The sequence below is a fragment of the Crinia signifera genome, chromosome 5 (genome assembly GCF_055691185.1).
Source record: "Crinia signifera chromosome 5, ASM5569118v1, whole genome shotgun sequence".
NCBI lineage: Eukaryota > Metazoa > Chordata > Amphibia > Anura > Myobatrachidae > Crinia > Crinia signifera.
In genome coordinates this window covers 130,159,550-130,179,761 of record NC_139221.1, presented here as the reverse complement: position 1 = coordinate 130,179,761, position 20,212 = coordinate 130,159,550, and the positions used below count along the sequence as shown (strand labels likewise).

The window sequence follows — 20,212 nt, the reverse complement described above, 5'->3', positions numbered from 1 at the left end:
TTCATTAAACAAGTAAAACTAGTTTCCTCAACAAGTGTAGCACACACTAATAACTAGCTAGTGTACACAGTGTACATATTCAACACAATGGTCTGACAGTCTGAATATTCACTAATATATAATTCTGTGAGATACAGCGTACACCACAAATGCAGTTTCTGTGCAAAGTTTGAGGCACATGATGGACAACACCTTACTGTACCTCCCTGCATGCATACAAAGACATGGTCATATGTCACTCCACAATTTAATGTCATTTAGTTGCGTATCATGTCCCCCTACCTTATCACACTGGTGTGAATGAGTGCTTTCCCAAACTTCCATAGGGGGACATTGTGGCCTGCAGTTGGGACAAATGAACAGTGTCTGACGTGAGGGACTGTTGCACCAAATTTGGGATTGTTGAAAGTTAACACTTCTCTGTAACAATTGGGAGTAGGCAATGGTGGGTCCAAAAAAGCAATTGCCAATATGGCATCATAATTGGATGTGTGTTTAGGGTAGGGGATTGGTGGGTTGTGACAAACTCTGCAAGGTGACTGTGACCATGTGCCAGAATTACATATTACGATTCTTGTTTTGTCTGTGCTTCCCTGATTGATCTCAGCACGAATGCTGGTTGGGATACTGAGATGACCTTAGATAGACCCTCTGAATTTCTGTTAAGATGATTTTACTCTTCAAAAGCCATAGTGATAACTTTAACAGACTTGTTTAATTTTCCATTAAACGGGATCTGGGGGGGTGCCACCAAGTCTGCCAATCAAAAAATCAAGGATGTCTATGAGGATCCTTGTACTTAATGCTGCTGTGGAACTTCTAAGACCTCACCACCATACTTTCTCTTGAGGCATACTTCCCTACTTTTCTGCCCTCTCCTCCTTGTACTCTGTTGTGGGTGGCAAAGGGAGACCTCCAGGGAAAGACAGGGATTTGACCACCTGCCATTCCTGAATGGCAAGTGGGTATTGGTGGCAGTATAGGGGGTCAGTAGGTTGAAGTTTTGCCTAGGGTGCTGAGAAGCATTACACCGGCCCTGCGCATAAATTTATTCTGTGGAGCTCCACATTGGCGTCAAGTTCTCTTGCCCTGTATTCAGCGTCCATGGGCAGTCTCCCGGCCTCTGTTGCTTCCGATTTGTGCATCCTTCTCTGGAGTACAATACCCGGGCAGCAGGGTGAAAATGGCCAGCGAGTGGTATCCTCAGGCTCAACAGGTTTCAGTGGCTTCTTTACAATCCTAGATCCATATTGCCATTCTTACCGAGGGACGAACAAACTGCTAACTGTTCAACATTATCTGTATTGTTGAGCGTCAAAGCCATCTCTGTGGCATTATTTAGAAATGAAAGGTACGTAGGAGGTGTGTACCATACATTAAATTCAGCAGCAATACTCTACAAATGGCCAACACAAATTCTTGTGCTGTGTGTTGGCATTTTTTTCAGTTTTTTTTTTTTTTTAATGTGTGTGTTTCTTTGTGTTTGTATACATATGGGTGGATTGGGCAAAATACAGTACTGTATCAAAAATAAAAGTTTGGTATTTGCCACCCAGCGGTTAAGCTATTGCATGGCATGGATTCTCTGGCACACCAACACAGGTATTTACACCTACATTTCCCTTGATGGAACATCTAGGTTGCTTTATGCATCTTGCACCTTATGGTAAAAAGACACAAGGAGTATTTCGACAGGGGTAGCAGCCACTTCGCAGAAGAAGTGAGCGGCATATGGTACAGTTGTCCATTATGCCAGGAGCAGGGAGAAATCCCCCCATTCCAGGAGACTGTGTAACTATGGGCGTTATTCTTATTCTTTCGGTCCTCCGTGCATTTGCACGGAGGACCGATGTTGTGCGTTTCTGCACATGTGCAGATGTAGGGTGCGTGCAACCACAGCGAGACGCATGTGGGGGGGGGGCGGAGAAGGGGGGGTGCCGGGCTGCCCCATTGCCACATGGGAACGCCCAGTGTTCCATGGGCATTCCCATGAGAACACTGGGCGTTCTCATGGTAATGAGGCGTTGACGTGGGTGCGGGCGGCTGGCAGCTGACATCACCGGATGTCAGCTGCCCGCCCATATCTGACCCAGCATGCACGCATATGGAAGTGACTTGAAATTCACTTTTATATGCGTGTACCTTCCACAACTTTTGATGGTCGGCGACCACCGAAAGATGTGGGAGGTTACCTACGGCATACAAATGGATGTTTATGCTAAACATCCATTCGCAGCCTGTGCGGGCAAAGGGGGCGGGTGGACGGACATTCGGCGGGTGTAGTTTGGTGGATTTGTAAGGCTGCAAATTTGCAGCCTTGTGAATCAATCAGAATAACCCCCTATGTCTGCAGATTCACCCATAAGTAAAAAAAAATTCCAGTAGCTCTTCCTGTCTATCCATGCGATCATGTAATGTTTGTATTTCTATTACTAGGTTCTTCATTTTGAAAAAGTCAAAGATTATGATTTTGGATTTCAAACTTTGAATTCAGACATAAGTAAAATCACTGCTTCATTACCCCTGAAACTGGTCAAGCGTCTATATGTCGACAGTAGTTTTAACTGCACTAAAGTGAGTATATAATATATATTTTATATTGTATGTCTTTTGCATATGAAAAATAAATGCCTTCAAACATTCACTTTTTATGTAGAAATAAACTCATTATTATAAAAATGTTTAATTCATTGAATGACTTGATTTGATTGTAGGAAGTCATATGGTGCTCTAGCACTGCAGTCTGTTTCTTGTCCAAAACTGCTTCTCTGAATTGGCAGTGCAATCTGCTGCTTTGCTCAGCAGAGTGGGCTGGTGCTTTGCTCGGCAGAGTGGGCTGGTGCTTTGCTCAGCAGAGTGGGCTGGTGCTTTGCTCGGCAGAGTGGACTGGTGCTTTGCTCGGCAATGGAACCATCGTTGCACAAAGTTTTATCATGTAAAGATATTTAAGCAAATCTTTCCTAACAGTTTCTTTATCAATGTTCACCATTTCTGCTATCATTCAGATACTGAGTTTACAGTCAATTTGAACAATTTTATTAATTTATCCACATGTTTATTTGTTTTAATGTACAAGCCTTTCAGGACATTTAGCACCTCTGACATCCTCACGATCATCATAGGGCTGTTGGTCCCCTACTCTTTCAGGTATTTCAGGTCTCCTGGAGCTCTTCAGTATTTTACCCCACAACAGATAACATTTGGGAAGTAGAGCTTATGCCATCATTTACACTTTTAGTATTCACATGGAGACCGATACCCAGATGAAATAAAGTCTGCTGATCTATTTCCTCACAGCACAATCATTCTTCCTGTTCCTTCCCTTTTGAAATAGCACCAGTGAACTATTGGTCCGCTGTCTCCCCCCTCATTGTCTCAATATATACCTCAGATGACTACATAGTTACAGTAGAAGTATAGTATTTTAGGTTGAAAAAAGACTTATGTCAATCAAGTTCAACATTTGATTACTGTATATATACATGGATGTTTTTATCTAATAAATGACTGTCTAGCCTTGATTTAAAAGAAGTTATTGTATCTGCCAACACCACCTCACATGGACATGAGTTCCATACTTTCCATTGATGCCCATGTTAAATTCATAAATAAAAATGAATATGCCAGTCACAAAACAGAGAACACATGTGTATTTTCGACTTAGTAAATGATCAAAAGCTAATTTACAGCTGGTATTTGACATCAAATAGCTACCAATAATTGCATGCATAGCCATTCGATAGTACATTTTTGCCCTTTGTGTTTACATCAGTGGCATATTTATAATGGGGCAGACTAGATCGGCCGAAGGGTTCTTTTCTGTCATCAAATTCTTTGTTTCTGTGTTTCTATGGGTTCAGTGTGTGTGGTGCACATGGGCCACTGAGTTCCAGAGGGGCATACACAGCACATGATGCATCCATTTTTTTAAATACTTACCCTCTGAAATCGGACAGAGTAGGGTGCACACAGGCCTCCTCTCTATTAAAACACCCCTGGTTTACAAACTTTATAATGCTGGGACAGACCTTATGGTAGAGGCCAGCACTGGCAAGGTGAAAGCTTGCATCTTCTTCCCAGGGCCGGTGCAAGGTTTCTTGGCGCCCTAGGCAAAATGTCTGTCAAACCCCCCCCCCCCCCCCCCGCCCCTCACCTACACCACTAACTAGGTGGCATAGACAGTGCAGGGTGGTAGTAAGATGGCATAGAGAGGCACAGGGTGGTAGGGAGGAGATAAAGAAAAGTAGGGTGGTAGGGAGGGGACAGAGAAAAGTAGGGAGGGGATAGAGAGAGGCAGGGCGGTAGGGAGGGGATAGAGAGGCGCAGGGTGGTAGGGAGGAGATAGAAAGGCACAGGCCGGTACAGAGAGGATAGAGTAGGGTGGGGTGATAGTGAGGAAATAGACACTGGGTGGCAGAGAGGGAATATAGAGATGTGGGAGATAGATGCAGTCAGTTAGGGAGGGGAGATGATCACAGGTACCCCTGGACATTTGAAGGAATGCAGTGAACATAGCAAACACACACACAGTACACTGTCCACAAATACATACTACTTATAATGCCTCACTCATACACAGTGCCAGATTAAGCCTTCGGGGGGCCCGGGGCACTTTAGACAGGGGGGCCCTCTTGCACTTGTCATTACTGGCCGCAAACTGCATGGGGGAATATTAATATTACACCATCAAAACACAGAGTAAAGGCAGTATAAACTTGGTCAATGGGTAACTTCAGGGGATATATATATATATATATATATATTTATATATATATATACAGGTTGAGTATCCTGTATCCGGACATCCCTTATCCGAATTATTCCAAAACCGTGGTTTTTGGAATCATTCGAATTTTTTTTTTTTTTTAACCCCCCTAACTCTTTTCATACTTACCAAGTCCCCGGGCGTCCACAGCAGGCCTCCGGCATCTTCTCCAGGGTCTCCAGCGGTCCCAGGAATGCATTGCGCGAGTGTGCGCGCGCGCCGGTAACGTCACCATTGCGCGCGCACACTCGCGCAATGCATTCCTGGGACCGCTGGAGACCCGGAGAAGATGCCGGAGGCCTGCTGTGGACGCCCAGGGACTGCGTGGACGCCGAGGGACCACCGGACACCATCAGGGGACAGGTAAGTATGCTTTAAAAAAAATATTCCAAAAACCGAAAAATTCCCCTATCTGGAATGAAATCAGCTGTGTATTACGTTTTCATTTACAGCAGTGAAAAAGATGATACTCAACGTTAGCGTTTTCAGTCAACCAATGCATCCATAGTAGGTTGAAGCACAGCGTGGACCACACAGCAGGTTCCTACAGCGCTGTAGAGCATAGTTACATACATTTTTGTCTGGAGAGTGAGGGCGAGATGTACTAAAGGGAAAATGCGGTAAAACCCCCGTTTTACCGCATTTTCCTATGTACTATTACCCGACCGCACCGTCACCGCAGTGTAGGGTATCGCCACCTTTGGGTGGCGATACCCTATAGAAGCCTATGGGCTTCTTTTCGCCGCCCGACGCCTCCGCCGAAAAACCCGCCGACCCCCCTCTCCCCCTCCCTCTCTTACCTGGTCCAGGTCCTCCTGGACCCGGAAGGTAACACCTTCCTCCCCCTAGTGACGCAGCCGGACGTCCTTCCGGCTGCAGGGGGGAGGAAGAGGCGCCGGGGACAGCTTGCATAGCTGTCCCCGGCGTGAGGGATGCAGAAGGGGGCAGAGAGGTGACGGAGACCCCCCGCACACCACATTCCAGGTATCGCGGGGGGCCTCCGTCACCGCATCGCGATGCCAGCCGCATATGTTAGTACATATGCGGCGGCATCGCGGCGGGGGGGCCGCGATGGGCGGCGATGTATTTTAATACATCCCGCCCTGAGTCTTTTTCTCCTGTTTATATACATGAGCTTCTCGTTGAAGTTCTGGACGTCACCCCAGCTGCTGTTCATTCATTTTATGGAGTGCGATCTTATATCATAAATATATATATATATATACACACACACACACACACACACACACACACACATACAGTACATACATACATACATACATACCACATGAAAAGCCTGTGTTTGTCCCTCTGCACCTTACTCTGTAGGAGACCTCACAGTCCGAGTGCTGCCTCTGATTAAAAACCCTCCCATTACTAGGCTGCTGCTGCTGTTATCCATGGGCCTGAGAAGCATGTAATGAGCTCCACCAATCAGAGCTCAGCACAAACGTCTCAGCCTCTGCCCTCTGGTGCAAAGTGTCATGGGACTTAGTCAACTCCCAGTAATGCACTGCACACTTGGCTCCCGATGCTCAGCACCATTAATCATTGTCACATTGGCAGATAAGTGAAGCTGCAGCACTACCCCACTCTCATGCACAAAACCTTTAGCTAAAAAAAAGCTAGAGGGGGCCAAGGGGCACTGACCCCTTATGCCCCCATTATAATCCGGCCCTGCTCATACATACAACCATACACTGCATACATTCAAACAAATGTGCATTCCCCTCCTCCCCAGCCAGGGCACACTTTGATAACGACAACTTGCCCGGAGAGTGACTCCAGGCAGCCACTAATCCAGGTGCTATATATTACAAAATAGCATTTTACCGCAGGCCGGGACAGTGAAGGCACACCGCTGCTGACACCTTCTCCTGGTGAGTCCCGCTGCTGACACCTTCTCCCCACGGCTCCTGCTGCTGGCTAGCTCCTTCTCCCTGCGGGTCACACTGCTGGCTGGCTCCTTCTCCCCGGGGGTCCCGCTGCTGGCTCCTTCTCCCCGGGGGTCCCACTGCTGGCTGGCTCCTTCTCCCCGCGGGTCCCGCTGCTGGCTGCTTTTTCCCGGGGCCTGTGCTGCTCCAGGCTCTCATTCGGAGGCAGGGGCAGGAAAGGGGCGGGTCACGGCCTGTGATTGGCGGTCGGAGCCGCCCTGGATCTATGTGAGGAGAGAGACGCCGGCTCTGGGGAGGCTCTGACCGGACACTCATGGCCTGATCCCCCGGCCTGCAACGTGGGGTCGCTGGCTGCTGCACTGACTGTTCCTGCCGGGGTACCCGCCACACAAAGACAACCGGAGGATCACCAACGCCCTCCAGTGGCTGGCGCCCTAGGCAGCTGCCTAAAGCTGCCTAGTGGTAGCGCCGGCCCTGCTTCTTCCATCTATCACAAAGTCAAAATACAGCATCAACTGGCTGTTGTCCATTTTGCACACACGCCCGGCAAATGCACAGGTACTGAACAAGACAAGGAGCTAAGAACAAATTGCACCGTGAGAGAGAGCAGGAAGTGCTTGGTCTTTTTCTGCTTTTCTCTAGTGTTTTAAGCTGGGTACACACCTATATAATCTAGGTTTTCATTCGAGTATTTAATCAACACTACTTTTTAAGATTATATGTTTTTGTTTGATGTAAAACAGCAGGGATTTCACAGTTTCTCTACTATATTATGTGCTCTTTTTAGATAGAAATAAGTGTTTTTTCCTGATGAAAGGCAGGAGAAAAGGTCTTTATTTCAGTTAGAGATAAGAGATCTTTATTTTATTTATAATGGTTAAGGCAGAGAAGATCATTGGGGAACTGCACTCAGCTAGGGTAAAGAAGCGTGCGGTGAAGATCGCGGCAGACAAGCTTCACCCTGGCCACAACCTATTTGACATGCTCCCATCGGGCAGATGCTTCAGGTCGATCTCTGCCAAATCATCAAGAACCGCTAGAAGCTTCTTTCCGACAGCTATCCGCCAATTAAATAATTTATGACAATCTAATGCAAATAGTAACGCCCAACTCTACTTGCCTTCCACTGAAATGTAAAACAGTCACTGTATGTATGCTAAAAAGTTGAAATGTCTTGTATGTCCACCCCCCTCTTGTGTTCCCCTTGCTTGTAGCTGCACCGTTATCCGCAAAAAAATCCTAATATACGCGAGTATACATGGCCAATAAAAGTTGACTTGTTTTGAATAGTAAGGGTACAAAGTTATTTTGAAATTCATTAATCGTGCAATAATATTTTTATGATAATTGGACCTATATTAATTAATTATTGACGTTGCCTTACTAATATTGCAAATTTCCTTCTAGGAATTTATCAATTCCACCAAAAAACCATATCCATCAGAATTGGAAATAATTGACATTAAAACCCGAGCGGAAGAGGCCAGAAACCAGATAAATACTTCAATAAAAGAACTCACTGATGGTATGTATTAACTACATATAAAACTATAGAACCAACACCCATCTGAGTAAATTTACCCCTGTGAGATCTTCCCTTCACATGTAAAAGCACAAGGGAAATGTCCGTTGGTTGACATAACAATTTCAAAATCAGATTGACATGCTAGATCATGTCCAAACTATGAAACTACAAGTCCCATCATGCCCTGCCACAGTTTTGCTATTTGGAAATGCTAAAACTCTATGGCAAGGCATGCTGGGATGTGTAGTTTCACAACTGCTTGAGGGCCATAGTTTAGACATGCCTGTGCTAGATGATCTGGCATGTCAGACCAATAAATATTAACAGGCTGCGAATATCTGGCTGATCCGCTGATATCAAGTAGATCGGACAGATAATTTTATTGTTCATATCCAGAATCACGTGACAGGATTCACAGGAAAAAAACAATTGATTATTGACAAAAAAAAAAGGAATGTATGTTAGTAGCCATACAAATGTGTACTTACCCAGCAGCCATTCCTCTGGTATTTGTTTGGTGTGAACTTATCACGGAGAGATGACTTAAGATAAAGGAATTGTGATATGAGCCAGGATTGTCAGTCACACCATTTCTAATTTATTTCTTTTTGTATAACAAATGGCCTGGGCATAATGGCAAGTAAGAACATAATCATGGTAGCACAATGCGTCTGGAGCTCAAAGTCTAATTAAGTGTATTGATCTTTAGGTACTCTCTTTACCATTGGTGGTCATTGACTTCTTACCAGACTAGTTTAGTTGGAGGTGGGGGGTATCGGGCAGTGTGTACCATTGCTAATCCTGGACCTTATGGTTGTCTCTCTGGTCCTCGAGCACAGGGATGTTTGCAACTGACACAGCACCTTCACTGACAGCCTAGGGCAGGCACAGAGCCGGCGCTACCCACTCAGCAGCTCCTGCAAAGCAGGGAGGCGCCATGCTGAAAAGACGTTGTCTCCCTCCCTGCTCTGCTAAAGCTGCCTCAGCCCTCACTGTCACTGCCTCCTGCACGCCACCCGCAGCGCCTGTCTGACAGCGGGTGGCAGTATGGAGAGGCTGAGCAGCTCCCTGCACCGTGCACACACTGTCCTCCTCCTGCGACCTGCCCCCTCTTCCTCACAGACACTTGCACTGAGGCATGTAGCGCTGTCTGTGAATGCCTGGATGACATGTCATGTCCGGATCCGCCCCCTACCCATTGCTCCCTGCTCCTGTCAGCTGTCAATCAAATGAAGAACAGGCAGTAGCGCCGCCTCCCCTTCCTTCCCTCTTCTCAGTGTGCTGTGCCGGTGCCACTGCCAGTCCTCAACACTCCACCCCCTCTATCTCCTCTCCTCTTCTTCCATCTCCTCCTTCTCTCCCCTCCTTTCCCCCTCAGTCACGAGTGCTGCACATACTTTTTGTACTGCTTTCGGATCGCATCGCACACACATTGCATGCATGCCGTGCGATACAATCTAGCCCATAATGTATGCGATTCTCGCAGCGTGTATGGGCACCTTTAGTGCCTGGAACATTTTGCGGACACAGCACTGAGATGGTGTATGCATACATGTACATGCACCCGAGATCTTTCATAGGATCGCATGTTGCATACACTCCCACAATCGGGCTGCAGCTTTTTGCAATGGCAATGTGAAAGGGCGCAAAATGTATGGTTTGCAGGAGGGCACCGGACACCCTAGCACCGGCCTTGGGCAGGCATGTCCAAACTACAGCCCTCCAGCTGTTGTGCAACTACAGATCCCAGCATTCCCTAATATCAAAACTGTGGCAAAGCATAATGGGACATGCAGTTTCACAACAGCTGGAGGGTCATAGTTTGGACATGCCTAGCCTAGGGTCTTTGGGAGTGAAGTGAGAGCTGATTCAGCTCCTTTAGGTGTCCTGGCCGGTGTTATACAGGGAAAAATTAACTCTGCTGCCTTGGGACCTGCAGGCCATAGGCATCTGCCTTGGTTGCCTATTGATAACTCTGGTTCTATTAACAACTGACTTAGCACCTCCCCTGGTGGCTGTATCACATGTGGTACATCATATGCTGTAATTTTGCATATGATGTATCTAATGCGATTCCATTCACTGCTGCAGGTATGACAGATCCTTATTGCAGCAATGACAATCTCCAGATTTGATGTGCATGGGACTGCGTATCGTATTGGAATTGTAAGTAAAGACATACGATTTGACACCTTTCTCACAAATATTTGGCCTGATGTGTCAACATCATGTAGAAAAGGGCAAAATTGCACTATTGTATGGGGACCTTTATAGATGGATCCCCTCCTGGTGGCCATGTGACTGGGGTTGGAGGAGAAGAGTCCGTGGCAGCTGAACAGCAGCCTTTCAGTCTGCTGGGGATGTACAATGGGTACTCCTCCTTTGAAATAGTATAATTGCACCAGCCCAGGTACATTTAGAACCTTGCCCCCTGTCTGCTGCTCAGTAGCTATCCGGGATCGTCCAAAGCTCAGCACAAAGTAGATCATGTGCTGGACTGGGGAAAGGAAGCTGCTGCTTAATATGTGCTGTAATGCTATACAGCAGCTAGCAATGTTGGCAGATTTTTATGGGGTACAGGGGCCACTCCACTATTCACCTGTCCCTGGATCCACCCCAGGCTGAGTTGTGTGTGGCGCTGCCCACTGAAGCGTGCATTGCCACAAAGCGATGCATAGTGTTTTTTTACATTCTTTTTGCAGGGAGCATGGCTGTAGTTTGCCCCCAGTATCAATGCATGTCTCCGCTTTCGATGGCTCTGATGCTTTTTGGTCCTATGTAGATTGCACATTTATTGAAAAACGAATACATTTTTGTATTACATCCCACAAAATTAGCATTTCTTATCACTGCATATTATTTGCAATGCTTTTTTGGGTGCTCAGATGATCCTAATTATGTTGACAGTCAATAGATTGACCCATATGGCCAACATGGTCAAAAGGTCAGCTGTAAAGGTCAACAGATTCAAATGATCTACTTGGCAAAGGTCAACACACTTGGTCAAAACAAGTTTTGGGGTGTTTTTTTTATATTTACCAACACGTGAGCTATGATTGCGATTAGTAATCTCTGTTGAGTGCAGCGGTAGTGGAGCGAGGCCCCTCTCACAAAGTATGGCAATCTAAGCAAGCCACACAAGGCGATGCATTACACTATTTAGGCCCTTGAAATATATGTGGTTTAGCAAATAAAATGACACCAAAACACTTGAAAAAGTTTTATCAACCATTTTTTGTATCGCGCATTGCCATGTTAATCTTTTGTACCTGTCAATCTTTTCACCTGTCTACCTTTTCCTTTTCCATCGTGACCTAATGACCCTGTTTACCTTATGACCCAGAAGATGTACAGTATCATGTGCCATGTTGTACAATCGGGTCACCCTATTGACTGGCAAACTAATTTCGGTCCAGCCACTGAACTGCCTCTTTATGCTATATATTTTTTTGTTACAGGGACACTGGGCCTTATTCTAGTTCACTCTTCCTGACAAAATCCTTCGTAAATGGACAAAACCATGTGCACTGCAGGGGGGCAGATGTTACTTGTGCAGAGAGAATTAGATTTGGGTGGGGGTTTATTTCAAAGTGAGCTCTATATTGCAGTGTAAAAATAAAGCAGTCAGTATTTACCCTGCACAGAAACAAAATAACTCACCCAAATCTAATTATCTCTGCACATTTTACATCTGCCCCCCTGCAGTGCACATGGTTTTGTCCATCTAAGAAGGATTTTGTCAGAAAGAGTGAACCCATTGTCCTGGTGTGTGCTAAAAAGTAAAGTTATAACTTGTAATAAATATGTCAACATAGTCCTTTTGGACATGTTGAACTTAATGCATGGGGTCGTCCAAGTGACTGTTGACCTAATGAGGTTCCTAATGTCTGGATACCAAATGCAGATGTAGCAATAGCAAGTGGTCTAGGAAAATCTGAGAAAAGTGATAAAATATTGACACAATGAAACAAAACATTTGATTTTTACAGATCATATGCAGAATATATTGAGCGAGGGTTTGTTGAATGAGAATACTAACATGCTCATGCTTGGATCAGCATACATGAAAGGTTGCTGGTTATATAAATTCATTGAATCTGAGACAAAAGAAGGAGTGTTCCACATTAACAAGGTAAAAACAATATGTGTTTCCTCTCTGATAATATGTTACAAACAGTCACTGGTCACGCACAATTATTCAGTGTTGTGGCAGATATTCAAATTATATTCTAGTTATACTGTAGATTACATAGAAAACAATAGAGCACGGGTTCATGGGAAAGTATGCTTGCCATGGATCTTCTCTGGGACCCAGACATGCCCTCAAACTTAGGGCCTTATTCAGACCTGATCGCTCATCTGAAAATGGCTGTGAGTAAATAGCCGCTGCCTGTTCAGGCTGATCAAGGCTGGTGCTGACGTCATTCACCCTCCCCTAAAATTCCTCGGCACGCCTGCTATTTTTCTGTTTCTCCCAAAAAAATGACAGGTTACCATCCCCAAATGGCAACTTCCTGTCTGCCAAATTGTGAAGGAAGGGATTGCGATTAGATATTTTCACTATTTCTGTAGCTATTTTGGTTCCCGCTTGCCGTGTGCAGATTTTTGCTAATATTCCTTGGTTTGTTGAATAGTATGGTTGTAACTGTATTAGAGCAGAAGTTTGCTGTGGCTGATGGGAAAGTTGGGTAGAGTAAGAAAGTCACCCTTATAATAGCACATGTGCATGACAAACACAGGTGCTATTGCAAGTGATTTCAACCAATGTCACCCAAATAGTCCATTAAATAGGCCATTAATGTGTAGATGAAAATCTCAAAATGGCCGTACAACTTATCCCACATTCATGAGACAGACGACAAGTGCTCTGCTGTGGGTTCTTTGGAAATTATGGCAACACAGCAGTTGTTGATGCTTTATCTGTAGCAGTTTTGGAGTACTTTTTGGATTATTTGCAACTGATCCATTTTATTTGTTTAGCAACTGCCCTGTGGGTAATGGGTGGCCTAATGGGTGACATTGGTTTAATTAATTTGCAATAGCACGTATGCATATTGTCCAAATATCAATACAATCTCAATACATTTTGTTTGTGTTAGTGCCTGTTATTAATGTCCCTACCTGCAAAAGAAAACTCAGTTCAAATTTGAGAAAGAATAAAGATACGTTAAAATGAAAAACCACCAATATACTTCTTATGAATTTCTACACATGATTGCTATGTCAATAGCATTGTGCATCCAGTGCGATTCCTGAGTGAGGTATAATGGGCCTAATTCATGTTTGAATGCACATGCCTACGCAGCTGTGATTATTTGGGGTTATAGAATTGCTAATATAAGCAAATGAAGTTGCTGTCAAGACGAGAAGGAATCTATCCACTGTAGCCATTGCAAACTCCTTTGTATATGAGTACACATATGCAGCCTATGCTCTGCTAGGACAGACCCAAGGGCTAAGTAGATTGACCGGGCAGTGGCGATATTGGCTCCTTGTTTCTCTACATTTGTGATTACAGCTGAATGCAGGTACATACCCTAATAAATGCCCTAAGAAAGGCCCTAATAAGGGCCAAGACTCACCTGTTTTTTTGCCACTACTTTCCATTATCTTCCCCAAAAGTCCCGTTCTTATCAATCACTCTGTGATTAAATCCTCACTGCAAGCAGCATTGCAGAGGTACCTTGGCAGCACATGCGCCATCTTCTAATAATCACTCAGCTGCATTAACATCGGCATTGCATACAAAAATAATTAGGCCAAAGTGTAGGCAAATCTAGGACTGCTTAGGAAAAATAATAACAAACAACAATGGTTGTATTTATAATAACACACAAGAAGTGTAATTAATGACCATAGAATCATATAATTAGTTGTGGGATAGTCAATGCATTAGTACAAGCCTTTTAATGGAATTCAGCTTTTAGTAATGCTAACAAAGAGCAGGGTGGAGATACAGTCAGATACTGTAAGTCAAACAAATACCTGCGCTATATAGGAAAGGAATAAACTCCCAGTGTTATCTTGAAAAGACATAGATTTAAAGCCAGACAATTATGACAGCTCTTAACCTTTAACCTCTCTGCTGCTGATGCGGAGCAGCAATATACATTTGAACGAATGGGCCATACACACGGGCGATAACAGCCACATTTGATGGCTAAGAAATGAAGCAAGGTGTATGTTCCCCTGGCGTATAGGCCCGCGGTGCTGGTGATGTGTGGTCCCGCACATCACTATCGCCTGACAGATTGCTCAGCACACAGTGCTGTGTGCTGAACAATCTGTGCTTAACTAGATCACTCAGCACACTGCTCCCATCGCCCCATGTGTGCGTGGCATAAGTAATGGCAAGCATTAATTGGTTAGCATTACTGCCTCACAGTGCTAAGATACTGAGTTCAATATCCCCATACTTGAATAGGTTTCCTCCAAGTACTCTTTTTCCCACAATACAAAAAATGAATGGTAATTAATTGGCTCTGGACAAAAATAAACCCTAAGCGTCTATGAGTGCGTGTCTGTGTACATGTGTTTAGGGCAGACTAGATGGGCCAAGCGGTTCTTACCTGCCATCAAAAGGTTAAATTTGGTGTAATCTGCGTCTTGTAGCCATTGATCTGTGTTACAGGTATTGGCATTCTCATATTGTACATGGGCGCTACCAGCGGTTTTGTGATCCCCAGATAATAATAAATAGAAAAAAATATAACCACATGCTCTCCAAAGGTATGACTGCTAGTAAGATAATCATAGAGCACACAGGAAAACCCCAGAACAGACTGCACAAATACAAAGAAAAGCAACCAGCACTTCCCATCTGTTGTGCCCCCACTAATCTTACACCCATACAGTAATGGCACCTGGGCACTTGGGGTACCCACATTTGAAAGAGGAGAGTCCTCTATTTCAAATTGTATTGTGATCACCAGATATCTCCTAGTACAATGAAAAAATTAAATTTTCCATTTATGGGAAAAGTATATTTGGGCGAGTTGTAATAGAATGAGATTTTTAGACTTTTGAGACTATTAGTAAAAATAAAACCTGGCAAATTCACCTGTTTTTTGTAATTCGCACATGTAACAGGATGCGAAAAATCACACTTTTTCCCCCCGATAACTTTACATGTATTCCGCGTCCGCTCGCCATGCTTCGGGCTCGGTGGCTCGCTGCGCTCGCCACACTATATAAAATCAACTCCACGCCAACGTGGATAGTGGGGGTATGAAAAGGTCGGAGGACGCGTACCACCGCCACTCATGGGCTCGCTGCGCTCGCCACGCTTCCGGTTGGCGTTAATAGTGGCAGTGGCATTAACAATGGGGGTGCATGTACAATGAAATCATCGTTTTGATCGCATCGATCGCATTGCATGCCATTTTAATGGCATGCGATGCAATGCGATTTTAAAATTGTACAGTGCGGCTCTTAGGACCCGAAAATCGGGTCCCATCGCATACCATCACATACCACTAATTAAGGCAAGGTATACGATGGGCGCCATGCTAGGAAACAAGTACCAAAAAATGTTAGGACTGCAATATTATTTCTACACATGGTTAATCTTTAAATTAAGTAAATAAAAATCTAGTTACTTTTTTAAATCTTTTTATTTTGCTTTTTGAGAAAATCTACACTTGGAATTCTGCAGGTTGCAATTTTTGAATGGTAGATTATTGCTGACACAAGAATACAAAGCATTCATTTGTGGTGTTTTGGGCTATTTGACTTACATTTTATTTGACACATTACGAGTAAGTTAGAATGAGTAAAAACACACTAATGGTATTCTCTTAAAATACAAAGTCTTGTGGGAAAACATAGTATCGTTAATGTATTAATGTAGGTGCCTCATTAAAAATCATTAATAGTGACAGCGGAATTTGACAAGTGCAAACATAAAAAATGAAATTAGCACATAGGCGAGAATACACTCAACAGCAAAGAGGTTTTGGTAGAGTTTGCCCTTTTTTTTTTTTAACCCCTTCCCGCCGCAGCCTGTTTTTGCCTTCCTGACAGAGCCCTTTTTTTCAAATCTGACAGGTATCACTTAAGTGGGGATAACTTTTTTTTGCTTTTACTTATCCCAGTGATTTTGAGATTGTTTTCTCGTGACACATTGTACTTCAAGTTAGTGGTAAATTTGGGTCGATACAGTCTGTGTTTTTTTGTGAAAAATACCAAAATGTCGTAAAAAAATGGAAAATTTTGCAATTTTCAAAATGTTAAATTTTCTGCTTGTGAGACAAATAATCATACCACTCAAAATAGTTATTAACTAACATAGACCATATGTCTACTTTATGTTGCCATCATTATTTCAACCTCCTTTTAATTTTTTTGGACACTAGGAGGCTTAAAATATGAATAGCAAATTCTCAAATTTTCAAGAAAATTTCAAACACTGATTTTTTTAGGGACCAGTTCAGTTCTGATGTGACTTTGAGGGACTTGTATGTGAGACACCCCCATAAATGATGCCATTTCAAAAACTGCACCCCTCACAGTATTCAAAACAGCATTTTGGAAGTTTGTTAACCCTTTAGGTGTTTCACAGGAATTAAAACAAAGTGTAGGTGAAATTTCAAAATTTCATTTTTTTTTGCAGATTTTCAATTTTAATACATTTTTCTAAGGAACACCGTAGATTTTACTAGAGAAATGTGACTAAAAATTGATTCCCCCAATTCTTTTGTTTTCATAAATATCCTATATGTGGCCCTAGTGTGCACGTTGACCAAACCACAGGCTTCATAATAGAAGGAGCACCTACTTGATTTTGGAGCCTCCTTTTTATGAGATTATTTTTTAGGCACCATGTAGGTTTCTAGGCACCATAAGATGCTAAAAGTTAGGAACCCCCCCACAAGTGACCCCATTTTGCAAACTACACCCCTCTGGGAATTCATCTAGGGGTATAATGTACATTTCAAACCCCCAGGGGTTTCACCAATTGTGGTACAACTGGGCAGTGAAAATGAAAAATTAAATTTTTTACACAAAAATGCAGTTCTGGCTCAAAATTTTTCATTTTCACAAGGAATGAAGGAGACAAAGCACCCCAAAATCTGTGCCCCAATTTCCCCCGAGTACGGCAATGCCTCACATGTGACCAAAAAATACCATTTGGGTGCATGACAGGACTCAGAAGGGAAGGAGTGATTTTTGGATTTTGCAGCTCAGATTCTGGTGGAATTTTGGTGGGTGCTATGTCGCATTAGCAAGACCCCCAAAGCACCAATACAGTGGAAGCCCCCCACAAGTGACCCCATTTTGCAAACTACACCCCTCAGGGAATTCATCTAGGGGTATAGTGTACATTTCAAACCCCCAGGGGTTTCACCAATTTTGATACAACTGGGCTGTGCAAATGAAAAATTAAATTTTTTTACACAAAAATGCAGTTCTGGCTCAACATTTTTAATTTTCATAAGGTATGAAGGAGAAAAAGCACCCCAAAATCTGTGCCCCAATTTCTCCCGAGTATGGCAATGCCTCACATGTGACCAAAAAATACCAGTTGGGTGCATGGCAGGACTCAGAAGGGAAGGAGTGATTTTTGTATTTTGCAGCTCAGATTCTGGTGGAATTTTGGTGGGTGCTATGTCGCATTAGCAAGACCCCCGAAGCACCAATACAGTGGAAGCCCCCCACAAGTGACCCCATTTTGCAAACTACACCCCTCTGGGAATTCATCTAGGGGTATAATGTACATTTCAAACCCCCAGGGGTTTCACCAATTGTGGTACAACTGGGCAGTGAAAATGAAAAATTAAATTTTTTACACAAAAATGCAGTTCTGGCTCAAAATTTTTCATTTTCATAAGGTATGAAGGAGAAAAAGCACCCCAAAATCTGTGCCCCAATTTCTCCCGAGTATGGCAATGCCTCACATGTGACCAAAAAATACCAGTTGGGTGCATGGCAGGACTCAGAAGGGAAGGAGTGATTTTTGGATTTTGCAGCTCAGATTCTGGTGGAATTTTGGTGGGTGCTATGTCGCATTAGCAAGACCCCCAAAGCACCAATCCAGTGGAAGCCCCCCACAAGTGACCCCATTTTGCAAACTACACCCCTCTGGGAATTCATCTAGGGGTATAATGTACATTTCAAACCCCCAGGGGTTTCACCAATTGTGGTACAACTGGGCAGTGAAAATGAAAAATTAAATTTTTTACACAAAAATGCAGTTCTGGCTCAAAATTTTTCATTTTCATAAGGTATGAAGGAGAAAAAGCACCCCAAAATCTGTGCCCCAATTTCTCCCGAGTATGGCAATGCCTCACATGTGACCAAAAAATACCAGTTGGGTGCATGGCAGGACTCAGAAGTGAAGGAGTGATTTTTGGATTTTGCAGCTCAGATTCTGGTGGAATTTTGGTGGGTGCTATGTCGCATTAGCAAGACCCCCAAAGCACCAATACAGTGGAAGCCCCCCACAAGTGACCCCATTTTGCAAACTACACCCCTCAGGGAATTCATCTAGGGGTATAGTGTACATTTCAAACCCCCAGGGGTTTCACCAATTTTGATACAACTGGGCTGTGCAAATGAAAAATTACATTTTTTTACACAAAAATGCAGTTCTGGCTCAAAATTTTTCATTTTCATAAGGTATGAAGGAGAAAAAGCACCCCAAAATCTGTGCCCCAATTTCTCCCGAGTATGGCAATGCCTCACATGTGACCAAAAAATACCAGTTGGGTGCATGGCAGGACTCAGAAGGGAAGGAGTGATTTTTGTATTTTGCAGCTCAGATTCTGGTGGAATTTTGGTGGGTGCTATGTCGCATTAGCAAGACCCCCGAAGCACCAATACAGTGGAAGCCCCCCACAAGTGACCCCATTTTGCAAACTACACCCCTCTGGGAATTTATCTAGGGGTATAATGTACATTTCAAACCCCCAGGGGTTTCACCAATTGTGGTACAACTGGACAGTGAAAATGAAAAATTAAATTTTTTACACAAAAATGCAATTCTGGCTCAAAATTTTTCATTTTCATAAGGTATGAAGGAGAAAAAGCACCCCAAAATCTGTGCCCCAATTTCTCCCGAGTATGGCAATGCCTCACATGTGACCAAAAAATACCAGTTGGGTGCATGGCAGGACTCAGAAGGGAAGGAGTGATTTTTGGATTTTGCAGCTCAGATTCTGGTGGAATTTTGGTGGGTGCTATGTCGCATTAGCAAGACCCCCGAAGCACCAATACAGTGGAAGCCCCCCACAAGTGACCCCATTTTGCAAACTACACCCCTCTGGGAATTTATCTAGGGGTATAATGTACATTTCAAACCCCCAGGGGTTTCACCAATTGTGGTACAACTGGACAGTGAAAATGAAAAATTAAATTTTTTACACAAAAATGCAATTCTGGCTCAAAATTTTTCATTTTCATAAGGTATGAAGGAGAAAAAGCACCCCAAAATCTGTGCCCCAATTTCTCCCGAGTATGGCAATGCCTCACATGTGACCAAAAAATACCAGTTGGGTGCATGGCAGGACTCAGAAGGGAAGGAGTGATTTTTGGATTTTGCAGCTCAGATTCTGGTGGAATTTTGGTGGGTGCTATGTCGCATTAGCAAGACCCCCGAAGCACCAATACAGTGGAAGCCCCCCACAAGTGACCCCATTTTGCAAACTACACCCCTCTGGGAATTCATCTAGGGGTATAATGTACATTTCAAACCCCCAGGGGTTTCACCAATTGTGGTACAACTGGGCAGTGAAAATGAAAAATTAAATTTTTTACACAAAAATGCAGTTCTGGCTCAAAATTTTTCATTTTCACAAGGAATGAAGGAGACAAAGCACCCCAAAATCTGTGCCCCAATTTCTCCCGAGTACGGCAATGCTTCATGTGTGACCAAAAAATGGCAGGACTCAGAAGGGAAGGAGTGATATTTGGATTTTGCAGCACAGATTCTGGTGGAATGTTGGTGGGTGCTATGTCGCATTAGCAAGACCCCCAAAGCACCAATACAGTGGAACCCCCCCCACAAGTGACCCCATTTTGCAAACTACA

The 20,212-nt window shown here is 43.9% G+C and overlaps 1 protein-coding gene across 1 annotated transcript in view; it reads left to right on the top strand.

Moving 5' to 3' along the window:
- The window catches only part of LOC146079547 (serpin B5-like), a 48,279-nt gene that overhangs the window by 14,121 nt on the left and 13,946 nt on the right, over positions 1 to 20,212 (top strand). Inside the window, exons 3-5 of the mRNA XM_083186281.1 lie at positions 2,437 to 2,574; positions 8,068 to 8,185; positions 12,175 to 12,317. Of these exons, the coding sequence (XP_083042407.1) occupies positions 2,437 to 2,574; positions 8,068 to 8,185; positions 12,175 to 12,317 (399 nt within the window). The remainder of the gene's footprint in view (positions 1 to 2,436; positions 2,575 to 8,067; positions 8,186 to 12,174; positions 12,318 to 20,212) is intronic.